Genomic DNA, 18,494 nt, shown 5'->3' on the forward strand with positions numbered 1-18,494 from the left:
AAAAAGCTCTGTAAAGCTACAGGGAAAAAAAAGTTACATTTAAACCTAACACCCTATCATAAAAATCACATCTAAACACCCCTAATCTGCCGCTCCTGACATCGGCGCCACTATGAAAATTCATTAACCCCTATTCCGCCGTTCCCCGACACCGCCTCCATTATATTAAACCTATAAACCCCTAAACTGCAAGATCCTCACAATGAAATATACTAAATTAAACTATTAACCACTAAACCGAAAGCCCTCCACATCGCAATAAACTTATTTAAACTAGTAACCCCTAAACCCTACTATGAACAGCCAATAGAATTTCTAAAGCTCTTATCCTATTGGCTGTTTTGAATCGCTCACCACTTCCAAAACTCGAGTCGTTATACCAGCGTTAGGCAAATCCCATTAAAAAGATAGGATACGCGAGGACTTCCGGTAGGCGGAGCGGCGGGTCAGCAGCACAGAGAAAGAGCTCCGTGCCCCGCAACTTGGTAAACACTATTAAACTGCTGCTGACCACGCTACCCCACACGCCATCCTTGTTGGGAAGTTTGCTGGACATCAGCCCAACTGGACTTTTGTGTGAAGGGCCGAATATCGCCCTTGCCCCTGGAAGGAATTTGAAGTGCGCAGTGGTGCGCATATCGCGGGCGCCATCTTGGATTGGGCCGACATCACAGCAGCTCCTCCAGCGGTTCACCCGGACCTGGAGAACACCCATCCCCATCAGTCGGAACCATAACGGAGTGGGTGAGTTGCGGCAGACCGCAAGGCTGGCCTTTTTCTATGACCGTTTGGGTCAGAATTGTTGAGAGAAAGGAACGGAGAGGACTCTATGCAGAAAGGAAGAGGGAACTTACATCTGAATACCCCTAATGCACACCCTTAAAGTCCTGCATATATATACATAATCTGACCTAACTAAGTCCCCAAGCAGAAACCGCTACACTCTCTGGGGCAGAAATTGTGTAAAATTACGAAAACATTAGAAACCCTGCTGTTATAAAAACATCTGTTTTGCTTTGCATTTGCTCCCTTGATTCCAACAAACAGTCATACATGCTAGATGAACACTTACATTGTTTAAAAGTGGAAGAGAGAGGAGTGGGGCCTCTGATTAATATCAATACCTATATGCATGATAACCTCCACTACACAGTGTGAAGGCTGTTTTTTTCAGGACACTCCTAAGAATTACAAAAAAGCTGCAGTTTACAAGGCAGATTCCTCCAGGCTGTTGTGGAGATACTGCGAGATTGTGCAAAATAAATCTTTACATTCTCACCCCAAAGGCACATGCTAACATATTGGGAACTTTACATATACAAATACAAGTGACTGGCTTTGGGGATTTATATGAAGCTAGACAAATATTTTCCGCCTATTTCCAGTTCGTTGGCGGGAAAGATGACATCCAGAAATAAACAATCAGATAAGAAGAGACCAGCTCCAGACTTACACTCTGAGTCCCCGCCATCCCCTAAATCCTTAAATTTAATCACGACAGACTCCTCTGCCTTGCTTCAAGACTTAAAATCATTCTTTTTGCCAAAAATGGAGTCACTCCAGGCTGGGGTGGACACGCTTACTAGCGAGGTGCGTCAGTTCTCCACCAGAATAACCCAAGTTGAGCAGCGAATTTCAGATGTCGAAGATAGACAAGTAGCAGCTTCTACCTCAGTACGACAACTCGTACGCCAAAACCAAATACTACAAGAAAAGGTAGAAGACCTTGAAAATCGCAGCCGAAGAAACAATCTCAGAGTAATTGGCGTCCCGGAAACAATTAAAAATAAGGATCTGCTAGAGTTTACAGCCCTCACAATCCCTAAATTGCTAAAAATAAATCAGGATCATTTGCCCCTGGATGTAGAGCGAGCCCATCGCATAGGCCCAGATAGAGGCCTGGAGACCATGAACTCTCGCCCACGCCAAGTAATTTTCAAGTGCTTGAATTACCAAGAGAAATTGGCCCTACTACGAGCGTACAGGGCACATTCTGGGGACTTGATTTTCGAAGGGAAAAAGCTTCTCATATTCCAGGACTTCTCAGCAGAGGTGACTAAGCTCAGAAAAGAATTTGCCCCACTGTGCTCCCGTCTACATAAAGAAGGGAGACAAGCTTCTTTATTATACCCGGCTAAACTAAGACTGCAAACACCCGCGGGCCCCAAGTTCTTCACTGCTCCCAAAGATCTACAGGACTTTCTAGACCGGGAGGGGCAGGATATTGTCCGCTGAACTCTTTCTAAGCCTTTCCATAGTTTTTCTAACTTTATTATGTCCAAATGGAAAAATGGATGTACTTGTTACCTTCCATGGTGAGAAGAGACGCTGAAAGGACCTTCAGCGGCACTGGACTATCCCTAAAGTTCATGCAATGTTTAATAGTGCATCTAGTATCTACATTATGGGGATTATTATCTCCCTCAGGTTTGTTCAGCCGGCAGGAAGTAGACAGAGACAATAGGCACATGGTGACTCTGTTTTCAATTATTTATCTGTTTTCATTTGGTTATTTGTTGTGTAGGCTTGAATGTATGAAAGCGACCTATACTGTTCTTTACCTGTTATTATATTTACAACAGATGACCTACAGACACTATTCTGTGAATGAATCAGCTCCTCGTTGTTGTTCACCTGCGATCAGGCCAAACAGGAAAATGCCAATTCCTGGCATAAGTAAAAAGTTTATCAATATCAATGTTACTTTAGGTTTAAAGCTGTTGAGAGTGTGTGTTAATTGTGAATGGGATCCCCTGTGGAATAGAACCATGTCAAGACTATATACTAGGCCCCTTTTGCTTAAATTTACTAGAACTCATGAGCATGCCTTATATTCTACTTCAGGGACAATCGCAGGTTATGTGAATGGCCAATACAGACATGAAAAGATTACTAGTGAACTGACATATATTAGTAAAATGTATATCAAATTAGTATCTATAAGACTAGAACCCTTGCGTTTCTCAACAGCCATTGTGAGATTGTGCTGCTCCATAGATTATGCCTTAGACGTGGGAAAGGGTGAGACGACCCCCCTGCAGTTTGTTACTTATATGTGGCAACATCTGCGATCTCATATACTGACTCTTGTGAAATGCTTACAACTATATCTGAATATAAAGGAAAAAAAAAAAAAAAAGCTGAGATTATCCTACCAACCCTATATGCAAGTGATATATATGACTGTTGTAGACATTTGTCTGTTATGTAATCGTGTTAGGCCCTCAAAGCTAATGATATCTACTGTATTAATATACTCTTGTATTTATTTCCAAAGATGGGTGCGTCTCCACTCTGAGGGGCTTACCCAACAGGAACCCCCGACACCTCAGAATTCCTGTTACTGGGTTAACCGACCTTCTCTTTCCTCACCTAACTGTAAGTACGGTCCCCTGGCACCCAATGTAATTGCATGGACCCTACAACACATTCTGACACTCATTTGTCTTACTATAGTGGCCTTCCTGCCCCGGGAAAATTGTCCTTTAATAGTGAGACCCCAGAGAACATTAGTCACAGACGTATTCTTCCCTATAACTTACCTATATTATGGCACAGCGATGTAGCATAGTTTCTTGGAATGTGGGGGGAATTACATCCCCCGCTAAACGAAGCAAAATTTTACACCATTTAAACACAATCCAGACAGATATTGCGCTCCTTCAAGAGACCCACTTAACAGAAGAGGAACACAATAAACTTAAAATAAGGTGAGTTGGGCAGGTCATAAACACACCAACCACAGGCAGAAAGAAGGGAGTTGCGATACTAATCAGAAAAGGACTAGATGTTAGGTTCACCAATACCTCTATAGATGCGAAAGGCCGGTACATTATAACAAACCTGCATATAGCCTCCAAAACTTACCTACTGTGCAACATCTATGGCCCAAATAACCTCTCCCCTCAGTTCTGGCAGCAGATGCAAACGAACTTAACTAGAAGAAGTGAATTTCCAATAATTATCGGAGGGGATTTCAACATGACACAACTCTCCCCACTTGACAGATTTGCAGAGACTGCACCTTCCTTAACTACAGGATCTAGCTACCAGAGACAGAAAAGTGAGACTAATATAACCTCAGGGTTTAGAGAAGGGTTGGGGCTGGTCGACTTATGGAGATTACGCAACCCAGACCTCAGAGATTACACATGCATGTCCAAGTCACACCACACACTGTCTAGGATTGACTATTTTCTCACAACCCCAGACCTCACTCCTACCAACTCACTGAGTAAAATACATCCCATTACCATCTCAGACCATGCCCCCATCTCAATCCTGCTTGACTTTTCCCCCCCAGAAAGCTTACAGAGAACATGGAGATTCCCCACACACCTCTACAACAATGTAGATTTTCGCCAGCAGTTGATCTCTTACTGGATAGAGTATAATACAGATAACACACAACATCACAGCAATATAGATCTCTTTTGGCATGCTTCAAAAGCGGTATTGAGAGGGAGGGTCACAGCTTATACATCGCACCACAAAACTCTGGCCAAGAAAGTGACAAATCAATTGTTGGGAGAATTATCGGAGGCATATAACGCTTACTTACACCACCCTACTGACCAGACTAGACAGCGCTATTACGAATTAAAAAAAGAGAGAGACACCCACATTCAAATGGTGGATAATATCCACACCATTCACCGCCAAGGTAAATTCTATAGATTCGGAAACAAAGCCGGGAAAATTATGGCAAATATGGTCAAAATTGTCACCCCCCGAGCTAACATCCCAGCAATAGCTACCGCAAACGGTCTACACACAGACACCCCTTCAATTATGCGAGAATTTGTAACATACTATACTAAATTATTCTCTAAACAGGACATTTCAGAACATCATAAGAATCAGTTCTGGAAGGAAGTTGACATCCCTGCTCTACAACAGGAGCAATTATCCACCCTTAATGCCCCAATACAAATACAGGAGGTCATGAATGCCATAAAAAACGCCAAATTAGGAAAAGCGTCGGGACCTGATGGTCTTCCCGCAGAATACTATAAAATCTTACAAGCAAATATAGCCCCTGTTTTGGCAAAATTATTCTCAGAGTACCTAGAGGGGACCTCAATCCCAGACCCCAGATTTACAGACGCCACCATATGTGTTCTTCCAAAGCCAGATAGGGACCCTACCCTACCGGAGTCATATAGGCCGATTTCCCTATTAAATGGGGACTATAAATTATTCACCAAAATTTTAGCAAACCGGTTGGCAGACGTACTCCCTTCGCTGGTCCACTCGGACCAGACAGGATTTGTCAAACACCGCTCCTCAGTGGTCAACTTGCGTAAGACACTTGCAGTTATAACACAATACCATCAAGCCCATGCTAACCCCTCCAAACCACCACTGGTAGACGCATGTTTGCTCTCTGTTGATGCGGAGAAAGCATTTGACAGGGTGGAATGGGATCATCTCTATACCTCCCTGGCTAGGTTTGGCATAACGGGTCAGTTCCTAGATGTCATCCAACAACTATATCGAATGCCCTCGGCGTCACTTATCATAAACGGCGGTCTGTCCCCCTCTTTTCGCTTAGAAAGAGGTACTAGACAAGGCTGCCCATTGTCCCCACTTCTATTCGACCTGGCCATAGAACCGCTGGCGTGTTATATACGCCAACACTGTGCGGGCCTTCAGGTTCATGGGCAACGCATACATATTTCCCTGTTCGCAGATGACCTCTTGTTATATATTAGCAACCCGGCTCTAGATGTCCCTAGACTATTAGACATCATGGTAAACTTTGGCACCTTCACAGGGTATAAAATAAATGAAACCAAATCTGAAGTGACCTGGCTAAAAAACGAGGAAGGTGCAACCCTTCAAAATACAAACCTTAAAATCACAACAGGCACATTCAAATATTTAGGCATCCATATCCATGTAGATCCGACCCGCATATACCGTCTTAACATCCCAAAGGTCATACTTAATGTGCAAAATATCATACGGGGATGGAGAGGTCTCCCCCTCTCCCTTCATGGTAGAATTCACCTATTGAAAATGATAATCCTACCAAAAATACTGTACCCCTTGCAAATGCTTCCTCTTCTGCTACACAACAAAGACATACAAACCATCTCCTCCACTTTTGCATCATTTGTATGGAATCAAAAGAAACATAGAATCAGCATGTCTAAGCTGTCTATGCCATTGGGAGCAGGGGGATTCATGTTTCCGAACATCCAATGGTATAACTGGGCAACACTAGCCAAGCTGGTCTTGGGGTGGCTAACTAGATCTGACTACTTTAGCCCTGCGGTAGAGAGGGATAGTGCAGCACCGATGAACCTAGCTTACCTTCCACACTCCACACTTCAGGCCTTACCACGCCATATTTCGCAAAATATACTGTTTAGGGATCCAATCAGGGCCTGGCACAAACTGTGTCGCTTTTGGAAAATAGATCATACTGTGACCAAATATCTGCCAATACAGGGGAACCCTAAATTTATACCTGGCTACACTACCCGAGCCTTTCAGAGATGGGGAGCAGTAGGCTTGACATCTGTAGCACAGTTAATCAATCCTCTTACACTTGAACTCACCCCCTTCCAGACTTTGAGGGAAAAACATGCTATCCCCCTGGACACAAGGTTTGCCTATTTTCAGTGTAGACACTATATTAGGGCTCTTATAACAGAAAAGCAGCTTACGACTACAAGCAACAGCATAGATAGACTATTTCGCATAGTAAACCAGGGATCTCACTCTATTACTCGCATCTACTCTGAGATTATGCAACAACTAGAACAACCTGTCCTACAAACAATACATAACCGATGGCAAGGGATGAGAGACATAGTGGTTACTTCTCAGGAAATAACAGCTAGCTTTCAGAAAGTTAGGATGGCCACTCTTTCAGCATACTCAAGGGAAGCACATACTAAATTAGTCCACCAGGCATATGTCCTCCCAAGCCTAAGACTAAGATGGGTCCCGCAGGCAGTTGACAAATGTAATAAATGTTCTCTCCCATCCCCAGACCTTATTCACATGCTATGGGACTGTCCTAGACTGAAGGGACTGTGGGGAAGGGTTAAATACTGGCTCCAGAAAGTATTGCGACAAGAGATAACCCTAACCCCTTCTAATATTATCTTTCTTCATAACTTGGAAGTTGCACCACGGTCCCAGAAATTTTTACACTCGACAATTTTACTTACTAGGAGACTAGTCATGCAATACTGGGCCGACAGTAGATCCCCCCCTTTTACAAAATTAATACAAGCAATACATACCCAAGCTCTACTGGAACAAGCGGACGTGCAGGGAGATCTTGACAAAAGAATAAAAGCTTTCATACATAAATGGGAACCATATTTGCTGTATGTCCCCTCACGTATCAGACAAAAATTACTATACCCTTTTCGGAACTCATCGTTTATACTAGAGGAAAACTTGAGGGGCAAATGGCTCTCCTCGCCTTCCTAATTAGTCTCCCCTTGATCTCACATGCGCTGAGTAGACTCATCTCCCATTGTGTGCGATGGGGTGCCAGGGTCCCGCCAATCCCTAACCCCATCACCCCCCCCCCTCCCCTCCCCTCAGGAGTGGAGACGTCCTGCTGTAAAGTATGAGGTATTTATGTTATGGTTATTGTTGTATATTTTATATTATGTTTTTGTTTTGTTATGTTTCAAAAATAGAAAAATTGAACCAGGTTTACTTCCTGCAGTGGAACTACCTCACTGGAGGGGACCTTCCCTACCCTTTTGGATGGGAAGAATGTTGTCGCCTTCATAACTGTATCAAACTAATGTGAAAATGTAACTTCTGTCAACTGTAACTTCCATGTAGGATTGGACCTGGAATATAAATAAAGTTTTAAAAAAAAAAAAAAAAAGATAGGATACGCAATTGACGTAAGGGGTTTTGCGGTATGGAAAAGTCGCGAAAGAATAGTGAGCGGTACACCTGTACCTACCATACTCGTAATACCAGCGGGCTTTGAAAAGCAGCGTTAGGACCCTGCTTTTTAAGGCTAACGCAGAACTCTAAATCTAGGTGATTGTATCTAGCTTAGGGTTTATTTTTATTTTACAGGCAAGTTTGTATTTATTTTAACTAGGTAGAATAGTTATTAAATAGTTATTAACTATTTATTAACTATCTATCAAAAATAAATACAAATTGACCTGTAAAATAAAACCTAACCTAAGTTACACTAACACCTAACACTACACTACAGTGTTCCAATCAGCCAATAGAATGCGAGCTCAATCCTATTGGCTGATTGCATCAGCCAATAGGATTTTTTCTACCTTAATTCCGATTGGCTGATAGAATTCTATCAGCCAATCGGAATCTAAGGGACGCCATCTTGGATGACGTAATTTAAAGGAACCTTCATTCAGTAAGAAGACTCCGGATGAAGAGGATGCTCCGCGTCTGATGTCTTGAAGATGGACCCGCTCCGCGTCGGATGGATGAAGATAGAAGATGCCGTCTGGATGAAGACTTCTGCCCGTCTGAAGGACCACTTCACCCGGCTTGGATGAGGACTTCTCCCGGCTTCATTGAGGAATTCGGCCCGGTTGGATGAAGACTTCTGCTGCTTCCATGAGGATGGATGTCCGGTCTTCAGAACAGTAAGTCGATCTTTAGGGGGTTAGTGAACTTGAAGTTTTGGAGGCTGTGGTGCCCTCAGAATAGGGTCCGCCTCTTTTTTTTCTGTTCCCTCACGTTATTCATTCAGTGTCCTCTGGAGCTTGGGTATAGTTTTCCCAAATGTAAGGAATGAAGTCGTGGACTCTCCTGCCTTATGGAAGAAAAACATAATTTATGCTTACCAGATAAATTCATTTCCTTCCTGGCAGTCCGTGACCCCACCCGTAATTTATGTTTTGATGGACAGCTCCCTTTTTTTATATTATTTCTTCTGGCACCTTTTATACCCTGATGTTTCTCCTACTTTTCCTTGTTCCCTCGGCAGAATGACTGGAGGATAGGGGAAGTGGGATTGATATTTAAGCCATTGGCTGGGGTGTCTGCCTCCTCCTGGTGGCCAGGTGTTGTATTTCCCAAAAAGAAGGAAGGAAGTTGTTTTTTTAAGGGTGTATTGGGTGGGTTTATTTTTTTAGGTTAGGGCTTTGGGCTGCAATAGAGCTAAATGCCCTTTTAAAGGCAATGCCCATCCAAATGCCTTTTCAGGGCAATGGGGAGCTTAGGTTTTTTTAGTTAGGCTTTTATTTGGGGGGCTTGGTTGTGTGGGTGGTGGGTTTTACTGTTGGGGTGGTTGTTTGTATTTTTTTTTTACAGAGAAATTGCTGATTACTTTGGGGCAATGCCCCGCAAAAGGCCCTTTTAAGGGCTATTGATAGTTTAGTTTAGGCTAGGTTTTTTTTCTTCTTTTTTGTGGGGGGGGGGGGGGTTATTTTGATAGGGCTATTAGATTAGGTGTAATTAGTTTAAAGATCTGTAATTTGTTTTTTATTTTCTGTAATTTAGTGTTTGTTTGTTTTTTGTGTTTTAGCTAATTTAATTTTTTTAATTGTATTTAATTTAGTTAATTTATTTATTTGTAGTGTAGTGTTAGGTGTTAGTGTAACTTAGGTTAGGTTTTATTTTACAGGTCAATTTGTATTTATTTTAGCTAGGTAGTTATTAAATAGTTAATAACTATTTAATAACTATTCTACCTAGTTAAAATAAATACAAACTTGCCTGTAAAATAAAAATAAACCCTAAGCTAGATACAATGTAACTATTAGTTATATTGTAGCTAGCTTAGGGTTTATTTTATAGGTAAGTATTTAGTTTTAAATAGGAATAATTTAGTTAATGATAGGAATTTTCTTTAGATTTATTTAAATTATATTTCAGTTAGAGGGTGTTAGGGTTAGACTTAGATTTAGGGGTTAATACATTTAATATAGTGGCGGCAACGTTGGGGACGGCAGATTAGGGGTTAATAAGTATAATGTAGGTGGCGGTGATGTTAGGGGCGGCAGATTAGGGGTTAATAATATTTAATTAGTGTTTGTGAGGTGAGAGTGCGGCTGTTTAGGGGTTAATATGTTTATTATAGTGGCAGCGATGTCCTGAGAGGCAGATTAGGGGTTAAAAATTTTATTATAGTGTTTGCGATGCGGGAGGGCCTCGGTTTAGGGGTTAATAGGTAGTATATTTTTGTTAGTTTACTTTTTAGCACTTTAGTTATGAGTTTTATGCTACAGCGTTGTAGTGTAAAACTCATAACTACTGACTTTAAAATGCGTTACGGATCTTGGAGGTAGAGGCTGTACCGCTCACTTTTTGGCCTCCCAGGACAGACTCGTAATACCAGCACTATGGAAGTCCCTAAAAAAAAAGGGTTTACAAAGTTTACGTAAGTTGTTTTGCGGTAAGGCCAAAGAAGTGTGCAGTGCCCCTAAACCTGCAAGACTCGTAATAGCAGCGGTAGTGAAAAAGCAGCGTTAGGACCTGTTAACGCTGCTTTTTCAGCTTACCGCAAAACTCGTAATCTAGCCGTTAGTTTTTTTAATTTCACAGGTAAGTTTTAATTTAATTTAAGATAGGGAAATTTTAATTTTAATATAAAGTTAGGGGGGCGTTAGGTTTAGGGGTTACTAAATTAGTTTATTGCAATGTGAGGGGCTTTTGGTTTAGGGGTTAACAGTTTAATTTAGTATATTTTGTTGTGGGGGGCTTATGGTTTAGGGGTTAATAGGTTTATTATAGTGGTGGCGGTGTCAAGGAGCGGCAGAATAGGGGTTAATAACTTTAGTATAGTGGGGGCGATGTGGGCGGACAGCAGATTAGGGGTTAATAATATTTAAATAGTGTTTGCGATGCAGAAGGGTGGCGGTTTAGGGGTTAATAGGTAGTTTATGGGTGTTAGTGTACTTTGTAACACTTTAGTTATGAGTTTTTTATGTAACAGTTTTGTTGCGTAAAACTCATAACTACTGCTCCCAGATGGTGGTACGGATATTGTCGTTATAGGGTGTAACGCAAGCTTTTTAGCCTCACCGCAAAATTTGTAATGGCAGCGCTATGGAAGTCCCATGAAAAAATTTAATTTTTACGAGTGCTGGACATTTTTTCAGCGTTAAAAGACGAACGCACAACTCGTAATCTACCTGTATGTTATTTCACCTCTTAGAACGGCCTTAGCTGCATTCCAAAATATTTCAGGTTTATTTCAGGTTTATTCAAATATTCAACATTAAATCAAGCATATTCTCTCCATTTTCCCTAATAAAGTTTATAAATTTAGTAGCATTAAGTAAGTATCTTGGAAATACAAAATATTTATGTTTCTGTGTCTTGGCATTTATAGAAATAAGGATTGGCGCATGGTCAGATAAAGTAATATTATCTATTTTGGATCATTGAATACTGTTTACAAATTTTTAAAGTTTTAGATAGACATGTGAATTATCTAACATTTGGGTGCATAATACGCCACACATCTTTCACTTTTAACTCTTTCTGAAAAGATTTAATAATATAGGCTTCTCTTTTCCATTTCTTCTGCATTGCTGGTCTATTGGCCAACATTGTCTTTTGTGTTTCCCCCTGGTGACTATTTTAGCCTCCATTGATTGTCTACCCAGTACCCAGTTGGGAGTTAAATTAAAATCCCTGCCTATTATTGTTGTTCTGTCTGAATATTGCATTAGTGTATTCCTTACTTCCTGCCAATATATCCTATTTTCCTGATTGGGGCCATAAATGTTACATAGTGTATATTGTTCATTATTAATTTCAACTTCCAAAATATCTATCCTTTCTATCTATAACTGAGTTATTAATAACATATTGCAGAGAATTGTGGAATAAAATTGCTACTTCCTTTTTGCGTTGTGTTCCTGAGGTGTAAATAACTTCTTGTAACGATCCTCCTTGTCATTTTATTGCCTCTTTACTTTTTAAATGGGTTTCTTGCAAGAATATTATCTGTGTACCTGAGTTTTTTGCATATTTTAAAATAGTTTTTCGTTTAATGGGAGATGAGATTCCCCCAACATTCCAAAAATGACCTACTTTTAAGAGTTTGGTAAAATATTAAAAAGTAACCCTTTTTTAAATACTCTGAGTTTAAGGGCTCCATATATGAAGCAGCAGATGCTGTTTTGGAGGCCCATCATTTTAGGCTCGCCTGAAACAGAAGTTAAGAAGCAACGGTCATAAGACCGCTGCTCCTTAATGTGTCCATTACCTTTTAGGTGGTGGATTGAAATCATCCCGCTCCGATATGATCATGATGATTGACAGCCCCTGCTAGTGGCCGATTGGCTGACAGTGAGCAGGGGGTGGCAATGCACAAGTATTTAACTAGAAATGCTTGTGCAATGATAAATGCCAACAGCATACGCTATAGTGAATCATGTCCGCTCAACATATAGTAAATCTACCCCTAAGAGTGGCTCATTTCATTATTATGCTATTATTATCCTATTGGATACTCATGTTAAAATCCATATATGCTAAACTAGCAACTATGTTTATTAACAATTTGTCTAACAGTACTATTGAGATAATCTCAGCTAACTACAGAGATAGCTGACCCTTTTGCAAAGAAAACAAAGTATAAAAGCTGCAGAACATGTGCATGGAAATGACCCAAAGCAAAATACACTCAGGCCAGGTACTGGCAGAAAGCAGCAATCTCCCAATGCTGTAAACACAGATATGAGGAATACTGCAGCTCTCAAATGCTGGTAAAAAAATAAAAAATTGTATTCAAAAAACATTTAAAATAAAAAGTTAAACACAGAGGCAACAATGACACAAAAATCTTACGCGTTTCGCTCCTAGAAGCGACGCTTACTCATAGATGACGTAGGTAAACACCATCAGGTTATTTAAACCCATTTCAACCAATCACATGTCAGTCCTCATCTAAGAACTATTCAAATAGTGAAAAAATAAAAAATAATAAATTGAACAGATTAAAAACATATTGTCATATTACATAATACACCAATGTTACATATGTCCAAAAGAACGCTTCCAAAATAGTCCCATTTATATAGGTATAAACAATGTATCCACATGTTTCATGACAATACATAATTTATAATAATGCATAATCATGGAAATTGCATAATAATCAATTAATGATGATGATTATTATCATTTATTTGTATAGTGGCGTAAAATTCTGTAGCGCTGGGTACAGTGATAGGGCTATACAATGACAAGGATTTGTGATAAAATACAGAACATAACAAAACTAAAAAATCTAGTACAGGAGGAAGAGGGCCCTGCTCCGGAGAGCTCTCTGTCTACAGGTTTAGGGTGCAGAGACATAAGGTTGGGGTAGCTTGTCACATCGGTTGTAGTTGCAGCAGTGAGTCAGGCAGTTCAAGAATTATTTTGGTTAGGATAAGAGATGGAGGAGATGGTGTTTACCTACATCATCTATGAGTAAGGGCCGCTTCTAGACGTGAAAAGCGTAAGATGTTTGTGTCATTGGTGCCTCTGTGTGTAACTTTTTTTTAAAACGTTTTTTAATACATTTTTCACCAGCATTTGAGTGCGGCAGTATTCTTCGCATATATCTGATACCTTACTCTTTAACCCCTGCTGTTCCCCTTTTGGACACATTTTATATCAAGGGTCTATAATATGCCGTAGTCATTATTAAGAGGTATAACTTTAATATACATTTTACTATTCATCAGGGGTTTATACATATATGCATAATCTTATTTATGTAAGATTCTACAATTTGAATGTTTTAATAAGATAATTATTTTCTTAAACAACCCTCCTGTGTTCATTGTAATATTAAGAACTGAGGTCTACGAGTGGCCTCAGTGTTCAGGAGGATAAAGGTTTCACTAAATAGATCTCTGTGTTAGTTGGTATTTAGTTGATTTATATGTTTGAGTAATTACCTCCCACTAGAAGCTTATTCTAGAGTCTTGAGGCCCACGAGCGGCTTCCTGTGAAATTGGGAGGTACAAGATTTATCTTTAACCCTTTTTAATATATTCTGTGGTCTACACACTACACAGTCAATTATATCAACAATAAAAATTTGAAAAAGTGAGGTTTCCAGGTTTATGTAGTTTATGCCGCTCTGCAACATGTTTTCTATGTTTTGTTTTGGTTATGTAAGGGTCCCATAATGTAAGCATTATTATACTGATGTGAATTTACTGGCCATAGGAAGTATGCCTTCAATTTGTTATTGAATACAGACATAGTCGGCACTCAAAATGTATTCTCTTTGTAATGTTGTCTTTTATAGCCGACACACACAACTGGTTCTCAATATATTATGATGCTATGGTGATTGCAGAACTTATGGCTTTTATATATGTTATTACATGTATTATACTTGTGCCGACTTTGTAACTTGCACTATTGTCAGTTTATGATTTATATTGTCTGTAGCTTTTTCTGTTAAAACCTCAATAAAAAAAAAGAATGCAGTTACGGGACATTGTTTATAATAAGGTTTACAGTTCATTTACAGTCCAAATACATTATTCATGATTGCATTTGAGTATCAAAGTTTCATAGCTTAAATGTGTGATTTGAGTAATATTTTTTACTTTTTGTTAAACCAATGGTTATTTGTAATAAATGCAAACTGAACAGTCACATGACCTGTACCTAATAAAATCTTGTGAATAGCTAATACGTGCTCTAGTAACAGGAAAATTGTGTTTTTAACTGGTTAACTGGAAAATAATGTGAAAAGCTGCTGGAAAAAAAGTTGCTGTTGAACTGACCCCCTTGAGAAGAATACGAGGTATTATTGCACCTCAAACATATATGAAAACTGTGTTAGGGTAGGGTTTTTAATAATTTGGAATGAATCTTTAATACTGTTAGTTTGGCACACGGTTCAGATACCACCTTGCAATGTCCCTACTTGCTGCCTCTTACATACCATAAAGAAGTGGCTGTTGAGAAGGTGACTGTGTATTCTGGAGCTCATCATTGTGTTGGATGCACACACGACTGTCAATCTGATACAGGATTGCAGGGCAGAGCAGTGTAAATTGCTGAGGGGTGATCTCGGAGACCCAGTCTAGGCCAAAGTTGAGCAGTAACTGTGTCACGTTCATGCACTGAATTGGGTAAGACAAAGCTGATGATGAGTATATTAGAACAAGAATAAAGGAGATATTAAAGTTAACTGTTATAAAAGCATAAATCTCAGGAATATTTAGAGAATATTCCTTACTGGGAATAAATTAAATGCAGACAGATAGATGCCATTTTGATAGTGTAGTTTACAAAACCTTCAATTGTGTACCATTGGAATGTTCTGGTGTATTAACACTTCTATCAATTCCTGTAATTTCATTGAGGAATCTCCTAAATTAGTAAATATAAAATAAGCTTTGTTTACTTTATGGATTGTTCAAGGTTTAGCATAAAAAAACAGGTAATTATTATATAAAACAGTCCGGTAAGCCATTAATGTGGTTAGGGATCTGGGCTATAATTTGAATGTCTAGCTTTATTTTGTTAATGGTGATGAACAGCCAACATTGTTAATGTCAAACTTGGGAGATTTTATAGCCAGGAACATAATCTTAAAAATGTTAACAATATACGGTTTTATTTTTTACTGTAGAAAATTAATTGTTCTAGACTACAAGTGAAAAAATTACGTAAGAGGATTGGAGACAGACATATTCCATCTCTCCATGTGGGTGGGAACACCCTTACTGCTCCCAGTGATATCAGTGAGAACTTGAGAACTATTATAGTTCGCTTTATGACTTATCCTCTTCATCTTCCAACCCTCAGGCATCTGTTGAAGCCATTCAGCAGTTTCGTAGCTCACTCGCATGATTGTCACAGTAAGCGGTGGAGTTCCTTTCACAACCCTTTTTGTTAGTGGATGTTCAGGAGGGCGATTTGGTCATTACAGGTCCATAAGGCTCCGGGACCGGATATACCGTCATTTTATAAACAGTTTTCCAGTGTGCTTGCCTATCCTTTTACAAATTTTTAACAACTTCCTTTCTAAGGGGACTGCTCAAAAGTTATTTCATGGAGGCCTCTATAGTAACCATCCTGAAAGAGGGAAAGGATGGATCCAGATGTGAGAACTATCACCATATTTCTTTTATTAATGTAGACATTAAGCTTTATGCAAAAATTCTGGCTACACGCTTAGGCTCTGTTCTCCCTTCTATGATCTACATTGATCAGCTTGGTTTTGTTAAGGGACGGCAGGGCTCAGACAACACCAGTCATCTCCTTAATAGCCTTCTTGAATCCTCCTCTTTTGGACTCCCACATCTCACCTTATCCCTAGTTGCAGAGAAAGTGTTTGATTGGGTGAGGTGGGAGTTCATGTTCGAGATTATGAGGGCTTTTGGGTTAACAATTTTCTTTGTCGCAGCAGTGGGCACTTCGTATTGTTCTCCCTTGGCAGTTGTGAGGGGATTGGGATTCTGTTCCTCAAAGTTTAATGGCAAACGTCAAGGGTGTCCTCTCTCACCCATACTGTTTTTATTGGCTATTAAACCTCTAGTGGTGGCCATTCACTCCCACCCAGATATATCTGGTTTATTATTACATGATACTGTACAGGCCATATTCACTGATGACCTCAGGATTTTCTTATCGGATCCTGAACATTCACTCTCTTATTTATGTACTCTCTTCCATCGGTTTGGTGAACTTTATTTTTGCAAACTGAATGTTACCAAGATTAAAAGAATATTATCTTAATCTAGCTGCTCCGGATGTGGACCACTTACAGATTGCTTATCCATTTCAGTGTATTTGGTTGTGGTGCTATCCCATGAACCCCAAGTAAAGATTGAGGCAAACTTTGTGTCTCTACACAAACAAGCCAAAATGCTCTTAAATTTTATTTTGCACTATATGCGTATGTTTGACTTTGAATTGCGAAGCAGATGTTACAGCTTCCTACCTTCAGGAGCGGTATAGCATTTCCGAATATAAAGGTTTACTACGACTCAGCAATGCTTTTTTATGTATCAGCATGGGCTTCCTTACCACCGCCCAGGTGAGAGCGATAGAGGAGGCCTTGCTTCCAGCAAACTTGTTGCTAAGTGATCTTATCTGGATTGAAACGCACATGGGAATTCTCTTAAATCTAGCTAATCCTATCATATGCGTGTGTCTAGAAAAATAGCACTCTCTACACAATAATCATTTGGTTGCCCCTCATCTCTTCATAATATCTTGGGCGTATTTCTTCCAGGACTCTCAACAATCTCCCTGTGAGGCAACAGATATTAGAAAAGTGAGAAACCTATGCACTTTACTTCTATTTAGCAACACTTGAGCTATCCTCTGAAACTGCACTTCGAGCTGTGGTCACTTCTTTATTTGTGGGGATTCTCTAAATCTGCCCCCAGATTCCTCACTGTGTAGTATGCAAGATTGAGAGTAGGGAGCAGATTTAAAAATACCTTACTACTCATTGCAAATTTTTATTGGATTGCCCCTTCCAAAAAATCAAGATTTATCTGTTAGATGGATAGGGACCTAGAAATACAGTAGATACTCATCCAAGGGACTGGGACTGTGGCCCGAACATCTCTTCTATCCCTTTTCTATGGTTATAGAGCTTCATTCATGTGTTTTGGACTCTTGTGGCCATCTATAATTCCTCTGACTACATAATACTATTTCCAGTTTTAATTGGTTTGAAGAAGTTTGATGCTATCATTAATACTTTATGCCATGCTAAGATTGTTGGTTCAGCTTCTCCAACTAACCCTTATTCAGAGTTTGTTGTGGGACAATAAAACACATGGTTGTTTTCCAGGATTTGATCCTGGACCTCCACTCAGGACTGGAAAGCTTAACGCATTTCTTTTTTTCACCCCAGACTTTTGTGCTTACTTAGCTGTAGATCTGTCTGTTAGCGTGAGGCCCCTGATGCTTTCTGTAACTGATTATGGTTTGTTTGTTGAATTTTTTATCATCCTGAATAAAATTCTTCTACAGTTTGACAAGCAAAGCCATTGTTCTCAACTCAGACATTCTTAAAGGATCAAGAAACTATATATTTTTATTTTATGCATACATTTTAAACAACTTTTCAGTTTACGTCTCTTATCAATCTTTTTCATTTACTTGGTTTTCTTTGTTGAAGGAGGAGCCATACACTCCTGGGAGCTAGCTGAACACATTGGATGGCAAGAGGTATTTATGTGCAGCCACCAGACAACAGCTAGCTACCAGTAGTGCATTGCTGCTCCTAAGTTATCTAGGTATGTTTTTCAACAAAGGATACTGAAATAACAAAGTAAATTAGTAAATTGAAAAGTTGATTAAAATTGTGTGCCTTATCAAAAATTCACTTTAAAGAGACTTTACTGTCGCTTTAATCTTTCTTACCAATGGTAATAGAATGCTTGTGAATCTTGTCTTTTTGAATGTGTTCGGCCACCTAAATAATTTTAGATATCATCTAAACATCTAGTTTATACTGTACAAAGTCATTTGAAAACCAATACAAAACTAAGGTGTATGGAGTAAACATAGATCCCAATGTTTCTTAGATAAAGACATAT

The 18,494-nt window shown here is 39.6% G+C and overlaps 1 protein-coding gene across 2 annotated transcripts in view; it reads right to left on the reverse strand.

Annotated features, from left to right (window-relative positions):
• The window catches only part of SLC39A5 (solute carrier family 39 member 5), a 157,455-nt gene that overhangs the window by 50,731 nt on the left and 88,230 nt on the right, over positions 1 to 18,494 (reverse strand). For both annotated transcript variants that reach the window (XM_053708099.1, XM_053708098.1), the window contains exon 5: positions 14,873 to 15,053. In XM_053708099.1, the coding sequence (XP_053564074.1) occupies positions 14,873 to 15,053 (181 nt within the window). The remainder of the gene's footprint in view (positions 1 to 14,872; positions 15,054 to 18,494) is intronic.

The sequence above is a fragment of the Bombina bombina genome, chromosome 3, assembly GCF_027579735.1.
Source record: "Bombina bombina isolate aBomBom1 chromosome 3, aBomBom1.pri, whole genome shotgun sequence".
Classification (NCBI taxonomy): Eukaryota; Metazoa; Chordata; class Amphibia; order Anura; family Bombinatoridae; genus Bombina; species Bombina bombina.